Source organism: Archocentrus centrarchus, chromosome 14 (assembly GCF_007364275.1).
Source record: "Archocentrus centrarchus isolate MPI-CPG fArcCen1 chromosome 14, fArcCen1, whole genome shotgun sequence".
In the NCBI taxonomy this organism is placed as follows: domain Eukaryota; kingdom Metazoa; phylum Chordata; class Actinopteri; order Cichliformes; family Cichlidae; genus Archocentrus; species Archocentrus centrarchus.
This window is the reverse complement of record NC_044359.1, coordinates 24,900,384-24,908,526: the sequence shown is the minus strand read 5'-3', so window position 1 is coordinate 24,908,526 and position 8,143 is coordinate 24,900,384. Positions and strand designations below refer to the sequence as shown.

Below are 8,143 nucleotides of genomic sequence, written 5' to 3'. Positions count from 1 at the left end.
ACAAGAAACAAAGACAATCAGCAGATTCTAACAACCTGAAAGCATTCATGTTGTGATCAAAATAGTTGCCAGTTACATTTCTGTAGCAGCAGTTAACCTATTATTGCAGCTTTAATTACTAATTTAATATCAATTATCAACTCATATATTATTGACTGATTTATTTTTTAGTCTAGTTCGTGTAATCAAGCCTGTCAACCTTTGGTCGTGCTTCCTATAAAATGAAATCAGTCCCTTCTGAAAAATGTCAAAAACACCCGCGTCATCAGGTCCTCCACATTTTACTAAAAGTCTTCCTCACAGCTGACTGGACACAACATGATGTAACAGTTCATGGACGAGCCATACAGACACTCTGTAAGCCGTGACAGAAGAAATGTATTTTTCAAACATAGGCCATAACAAACCAGTATTCACATTAAAAAAAAAAAAAACAAAAAGGCAGGATCATGAGGAAACCACAACTGTGTCATTACTTCACATCCCGTGATGCCAGGAAAGGAGAAGTATTGATACACTGTGCTTTGCTTCTGATTACAGTGATTGATGGACACAGCTGGAACCCCACCCCACCCCAAAGGCTCCATGCTTGTATCACAGGCCATCTCCATAATACTAGGACTTGTCTGATTGGCTAATCAGTCTTATGTGGCGACTGCAGTTTCCAGGCTCCGGTGATGTAGCGCAGGCGAATGAAAACCAGGTCTCGTCCCATCTGCAGCCAGCTCCAAAATGGGACCAGCTTGGACCCTGTTAGAGGAAAACCCACAGGCACTTTAGTTTCAAGCGATGCTTTCATAAGACAAATACCGGAAATATGCCAGTGCGACATTTATTGCAGACTGACAGTGCAATAAAAAGAAAGACTTTATTGCAGCGGTGCTAGGCAGGCTTGGTTACGGTGCTTTATAAACTGAATGCAGCAGTGATGGCACACACAAAGATCAACTAGTACAAATACTTACAACTTTCAGTTATTAACAAAAGTCTAAAAATAAATACAAATCATCCACACACAGACTTCCAAACACACCCATCAGAGATATTTATAGACATACAGATAGGTGGCACAGTGGTAGGATACACGTCCACATATTCCACGGGAAAAAACCAAACTCTACCTTCTATTTCAGTCCAGTTGACCGCCACCTCAGCTATGGGGATTTTAAAACACTGGGCAATGTACAGGAGCTCCACATCAAAAGCCCTGTGAGAAGAAAGGTAACAGTGCACAACATGTTTAAAAGTTGTATTAAAATCCCTGTTTTACTGCAGCTAAAAGCTAAAAAAAAATTAAAAACAAAAAACAGTGAATGCTGGGTACAGATCCTCAGAACGTTTTGGCTACTTAGCATTAATTAGCATGATGATAAAGTATTTGGACACAGGAGACTTTTTAAATTTTACCCAAAAATCACTTTTTGGAGTTTTCTCCAGTTAATTTTCAGAAAACAGATAAAACATCCAGGGTACAAATGCCTGCTTCTGTTCCTTTGCATCATGGATGTTAGATTGTTGTAGTTCTACTGGTCAAACTATAATAGTTCAGTTATCCCATGATATTGATGCTCAAAGGTGATTATAAACAAAAAAATCTGAGGGGGGGGGGCACCGAGGTGTTCCAAGGCCAACCGAGAGATCAAATCTCTCCAGTGTGTCCTGGGTCTGCCCTGGGGCCCTCTCCTGGTAGCACACAGCCAGAAGAGCTAACCTAGAAGGCGCCCAGGAAGCATCCTAGCCAGACGCCTGAACCACCTCAACTGGCGGCTTTTGATGTGGAGGAGTAGCAGCTTTACTTTTCACTTTATCTCTAAGGGAGAGGCCTGCCACCCTTTGGTGGAAACTCATTAATGTCACTCGCATCTGTAACCTCATTCTTTTTAGCCACTACACAGAGCTCATGGCCACAGGTGAGGGTAGGAACATAGACTGACAGGTAAATCAACAGCTTCACTTTTACACTCAACCCTCGCGTTACCACAGCAGATAGCCATAGCCACAGACTTGTCATTTCTGCTGCTTCAAACTCAACAATGAGAAAATAATTCTTTTAGAAAACTAATAAAATAAAATCCCCTCCAAACAAACAAACAAACAAAAAACATCATTGTGACATTTGGAGTGGGTGTAAAGTTGATCTGGTTGCAGTTTGTAACAGAGCTTAAATGGGGGTTTCAGCCATGAAAATTCCTCGTGGCTCTTAAGAAAACTTTCCACTCCACTTACTTTCAGCTGCTGCCTTATTCCCTGAGGGGTCGCCACAGTGGATGGATTTGTATGTTTGATTTGGCATAGATTTTACACTGAGTGCCATCCTGATGAAATGCTACAATTTATTATCTGGGCTTGGGACCAGCATTACACCAGCATGCAATCCCCTTTGTGTCCCCTCCTGGTCTCGAACCAGGGATCTTTCACGTGTAAATATCCACCCACTACACCATGGAGCCACTCACTTATAAAATTATGAAGGCTCAAAAATTCTGCAGAGTTGCACTCCTTTGTACTTTGAGGGCCTGTCAAAGTTATACACTAATGTTCCGTTGGACCACCCAAACCTTGTTGATTGTACTTTATCTCCAGTCAGACTAAGCCTGCATTTTCCAACAATCACCTTGCCAAATGTGATAAATTCTAATAGACATGTTGTTGCTTTTAATATAGTCCAGATGAAGGCACATTAAAAGTTATTACTTTACACTAAGCCATCAAAAGAGCGTGATTCTTACCATTGCTCTACATGCAGAGAGGAGAAGGTCTTGAGGGCAGCCTCACGTGTGAACAGCTTGAAGCCACACTGAGTGTCCTTGATTCCTTTCACACAAAAAAACCACACCAAGAAGTGGAAGCCGTACATAAGGAATGTACGAAACAAAGACCGCTGCAAAGACACAACAGTGGCTATTTATTGTTTAGAAAAATAATTAAAACAAGTGGTGTTTCAACAGGATAAAAACCCAGTTACCTGAGCTACAGACTCTTTCTCTAGGTGAGCTCTGGAACCACATGAAATTGCCATGTTCTCCTAGATGTAACAGAGGCAATTTTAGACTTGGCCACATTTTAACCACCTCTCTATATATAAGCTATGTGAAACTGAAATAAAATGAAAAACAGAACAGCATCACACCGGTTTAGGGTTGATGTCATTGAGTCCAGCCTCCACTTTCTCAATGTCAGAAAACTTTGTGGCTCCATCAGCATCTGCCATCAGAATGACTTTCCCTCTGGAGCCCAGAGTTCCCTTTAAAAGAAAGAGAGATAAAAAAAAAAAAAAAAAACAAAGTCAGCTCCAAACTGCTGCTTCTGGGTTTCCATTCGTTCATGTTGTAACCTCACGTCTACAATCTCACCATCCGCACAGCTCCTCCTTTCCCTTTGTTCTTCACCAGCGTCAGGACGCGCACTTTGTCTGCACTGTACTTCCTAGTGTACCGCAAAGCAACCTGCCAGAACCATCACAACAACGTTCACTCATGAAACCGATTTAAGCTGGTTTAAAATGTTTAGCTGCACAAAACTGAGCTGTGCTAAAATAGAAGGCCTGGGTACATATTCCCAAAAAAGATTTAAAATTATTACCTCTGTGGTTTTGTCTTTGCTGCCATCATCCACCACGATGACCTCATAGGTAAAAGAAGGGTTTTGTTTCTGCAGTGAGAAAATAACAGGAGAGACTTAGTTCAGCCACTTTTTCAGTTCATTGTTGCCATCTACTGGTAGCTTTGAGAATAACACATCCAGCAGTAACGCCTGTTCCTGTTGAGACTACCTTATGTTACTACTATGCTACTACTACTACTACTTACTACCTTGTGTTTCGTATGCTCTTAAATTATTATTAAGCTTTAATTTAGGCTCTGCCCTTACCTGCCTGTTTTCCAAGTACTCCATAGCTTCATCCATCATCACTGGCACTGAAAAGACACATAGTAACACACATATAATAGCAGACATATGTGCTGCGGGTGGACAGTGACACAACATCTGAGAAAGGAAGGTTATGGGATATAAACTGCATCAACCTGGATGCATTACACCACTGATACCCAAGTTAAAACCATGGCTTTTTACAGTGTGCATTGTGTGACTTTACTTACGTCGGAGCTCCTCATTGTAGGCCGGGACCACCACGGAGAGCTCCCTAGAATGGGGATCATGCAGACTGGGGAAGAGCCGCTTCTCTCCGGTGGCTGTGAGAAAGTATTTCTCCTTCTCGTGGCGCATCATGTTCACCATCCCTGCGGTTAAATGTGCTAATACGAGCAACTGAAAAGGGAGAATGTGAATTGCACTTTAAAACACAGATGCAAAAAAGAAAAACAAAACAAAAAGAATATAAAGACAAGCAGAGGACATCTGCATTAAATATCTGAGAACACACACTTATTTTATCATAAATAAAACATCTTCAACTATTGGAGAGCAGCCTTGCTTTAATGATTTGGGGAAGAAATAAGTCTGAACAACGTTTTGTGTTTTTAATCCCACGAGAGTCAAATTTTATGTGGTTCACATTCTTTTTGTTAGACATTATTTATGCTACAGCCATGGTTAAAAAAAAAAAAAACACTCTTTCAAATGTTAGGTTTTACATATCAATACATAATTTAAAAAAATCTAGTCCTTACCAGGTTTAAAATTAGATTAATAAAAGCTTACATGAACAACAACATGACACATTACACTGTGTCATTATGTACTTAAAAAATGAGCCAAAATGCAAAAGTAGTGTGTCAAAAACTAAGTACACCCCATCATTCAATAGCTTGTAGAACCATCTTTAGCAGAAATAACTTGAAGTAATGATTTTATTGGTCTCTCGCGTGTGACTCTAGACTATGTCTGTATGCAGAGGAGTTCACGGTGGACTCAACGATTGCAAGTTGCCCAGGTCCTGTGGCTGCAACGCAAGCACAAATCATGCCAACTGTCAAGCACGGTATGAAGTGTTTGTGCTGATGTGTTGCGTTCGGTTTTCTTTCTCCAAACATGGCACTGTGGACAAAGATCCCCACATTGGTCTCGTCTGTCCGAAGAAAGTTGTTCCAGAAGCCTCGTGGTTTGTTTAGATGCAACTCTGCAAAGCTAAGCCGTGCTGCCATGTTCTTTTTAGAGAGAAGAGGCTTTCTCCTGACAACACTTCTAAACAAGCTATGGCTGTTCAGTCTTTTTCTAGCTGAACTCTCATGAACTTTAACATTTAACATGTGAACTCAGGCCTGTAGAGTGAGATGTTTTCAATTTCTCTAAGCATTGCATGACCTGATCTTGGGGTGAATTTGCTGGGACGGCTGCTCCCGAGAAGACTGACAACTGTCTTGAATGTTTTCCACTTGCGAGTAATAATTTCTCACTGCAGAATGATTTCTTTCAAATTGTTTGAAAATGACCTTGAAACCTTTCCCAGATGGATCAGCTGCTCTAAGATCATAGCTAATGTTTCTCCTCCTCTTACCACACACCTGAATTAGTAATGTCACGACTTGTCGTTCATCCACGGTTGTATTTACCCAATTTTAAGACCTCCCAAGGATCAGATTATTTTTTATTATATCCTGAAATGCAAAACCTTAGAACTGAGAGAGGATGCACTTTCTTCTTCCCCGTGACTGCATGTCTAGGTCATGTATATATATTTTTTTTAAGATATTTGTTTTTACGGCTTTATTCGACACCGCACTGCCATGCGGCATATATGGTCGCCTACTCACGTACTGAGCCACCAAGTTGGTTTAATAATGTAGGTTTCAGTTTAGGTTTTACGTGTTTTGTAAGCATCTGACCAGCATCAGCTTATCACACATGCACACATGAGCATATATGTGGTCTAATACTTTTTTTTTTAACAGAATAATAAAACAGAACAATGTAGAAAAAGCTGCTTGGGGCATTTTTTTCCTGCATTAAACTAGACCACTCTTGATGCTTTAGAGCAGAAAGACGAGGAGGTATCACAAAACTGAGGCCTGTAAAGATCTACAAGTGGCCCGAGCCAGACAGACTGCACCAGGATAACATGAAAAAAGTACAAGCAGAAAGAAACCCATTGCCAAAATACGGATTACTCACCACGATGAAACCCAGAGCTGCCAATGCGACCAGGGCTTGAACTATTTCACAGAGGAAATCCATTTTCCATCAGGTTACCCTACACCCACTGACAGACCACCTGCAGGGGGCCAGCTCCAATGCTAGCTGGCTTTCTCCTTGCTTTTGCCTTCTGTCCAGCAGCCTGTGCTCTGACCTACCGGGGTGCCTAAATATACAAAAAAAATTACAGGCTTATGATATTGTTCAGAAGGTGAAAGTATAAAATAAGAGCCCTTATTCTTCCATTGCTCTATGGCCAGTTCACCCAGCTCCACTTCCAATCACAACTGAACACAACGACGATGCGGAAGTGACTGTTTCTTTCACACATCATCACACTGAAGCAGGAGGGCACCGAGCAGCCCCGTGCTGCCCTGCGCCGAGACACACCGCCGCTTAGCGGACAGGAGTGGAAATGATGGCTCTTTAAGACGTCAAGGCAGGAATAATTAAAAATAATAATAAAAATATTAACGTTTGTCAAAGTATTAAAGGCTTTTTATCTAGTCACAAAGCAGGTCCAAAATATCTGTGACATACCAGGGGTGTCAAACATAAGACCCGGGGGCCAGAATCGGCCCAGCAAAGACTCCAATCTGGCCCACTGGATGGCTTTGGAAAATGTGAAGGACAGCATAAATTTTGGACTTTTAATTGTATTTTCAGATGCTTTACAGCTTTTTCTACTGATAAAGGGCCCAACCCCCACCCCATGGCCATTCATGCTACTCCAAATTAATCAAGTAATAGATTAACAATTAACTTACCAATATATTTTTTTCACTATCTACCACAGAAATTCCTGTTTTAACAATGGGTCCACAGTATTTAAAAGAAGAAGAAGAAGAACAAGAAGAAGAAGAAGAAAAAGAGAAAAAAAGGGGAATTTCCGGGGAATTAACAAAAACTTTCTGTTTTATAATTACGGGGAAGTCTGACTACTGGAACTTTTTTCCTGTGATTTTACACACACAAAAGCCATGTTGACAGATTTCTTTCATTTGCTCCAGCAGCATTTCTTTATCATGTAGAAAAACTGAGATGTACTGTTCATAATTAACTACTCTTTCTTATATGGCGATATCTCAGTTAAACTTCTTCACACTGACAGAAAGGGGATTTTCACTGGCCCAGCCCAGTGGGCTGTATGTGGCTCACAGTGTAAAATTAGTTTGAAAAACTCCCATAGGCAGATATACTTTCTGTGTGCAATACAGCTCTTTTAATGTCAGTGATGGTTGAGATCTAAAAAGATAAGATAAGATAAGATAAGATAAGATAAGATAAGATAAGATAAGATAAGATAAGATAAGATAAGATAAGATAAGATAAGATAAGATAAGATAAGATAAAACTTTAATGATCTCACAACTGGGAAATTTGCGCATTACAGCAGCTCAGTATAAAGAAAAATGAAAAGGATGAGTAAAAAACAAATGAACTAAAATAGAGTAGAATAAAATAAAATAAAATAGAATAGAAAAAACTATACGCATATACATAAGCACTATATACATAAAATATATATATCAATGTCAATACACACATGTACATATACACACATATACACACATCAAAACACTATATACAGATATCAAAACATTATATACATTTGTAGCCGGTAAGGTACACAGCATACATGGTATGCATTATATGGGTGAGTGTAATAAATAAAATGTATCTGGACTGTATGGATAAACTGATGGCAGAGGAGGTAAAGTGTCCAAGTGACCCAAGACATTATGATGCGTTATACAGTCTAACTGCTGTTGGGATGAATGACCTGCGAAAGTGCTCCTTCCTGCAGCGAGGATGAAAGCAAAGAAAGCAAATAAAAGTTATAGTTTGTTGTTCAGGGAACATTCCCCAAGGTCATATTTTGGTGAACGTTTCCTGAAGGTTTCTCTTGTAGAATATTCCTGGAATGTTCTCCAAAATGTGACTTTCAGGGAACCTTTAGGTAACAACACCTCTTTTAGACTATAAAGTCATAAGATTGTTTTATAATGAGATTTTTTTTAAATCTGTGACTTTCAACCTTACAAAATTT

At 39.9% G+C, this 8,143-nt stretch overlaps 1 protein-coding gene across 1 annotated transcript; it reads right to left on the bottom strand.

Annotated features, from left to right (window-relative positions):
* Positions 1–265: 265 nt before the first annotated feature.
* alg5 (ALG5 dolichyl-phosphate beta-glucosyltransferase) lies at positions 266–6,135 on the bottom strand. Its single transcript, XM_030746475.1, has 10 exons — positions 6,073–6,135; positions 4,101–4,269; positions 3,871–3,917; positions 3,583–3,651; positions 3,354–3,446; positions 3,131–3,244; positions 2,966–3,025; positions 2,730–2,881; positions 1,122–1,207; positions 266–750 (listed from the first exon to the last, which is right to left on the bottom strand). Exons 1-10 carry the CDS (start codon positions 6,133–6,135, stop codon positions 635–637), a joined length of 969 nt encoding a protein of 322 aa, XP_030602335.1. The 3' UTR covers positions 266–634.
* Between the last annotated feature and the right edge of the window lie 2,008 nt (positions 6,136–8,143).

What these genes read in the sequence shown, in the direction of transcription:
- alg5 (XM_030746475.1), bottom strand. Translation starts at nt 6,135, where the DNA reads ATGGATTTCCTCTGTGAAATAGTTCAAGCCCTGGTCGCATTGGCAGCT. An exon ending in ATGACATCAACCCTAAACCG is followed by an intron (nt 3,026 to 3,130) that starts GTGTGATGCTGT and finishes TGTTACATCTAG; the next exon opens with GAGAACATGGCAATTTCATG. An exon ending in TCTCTGCATGTAGAGCAATG is followed by an intron (nt 1,208 to 2,729) that starts GTAAGAATCACG and finishes TTCTTCTCACAG; the next exon opens with GGCTTTTGATGTGGAGCTCC.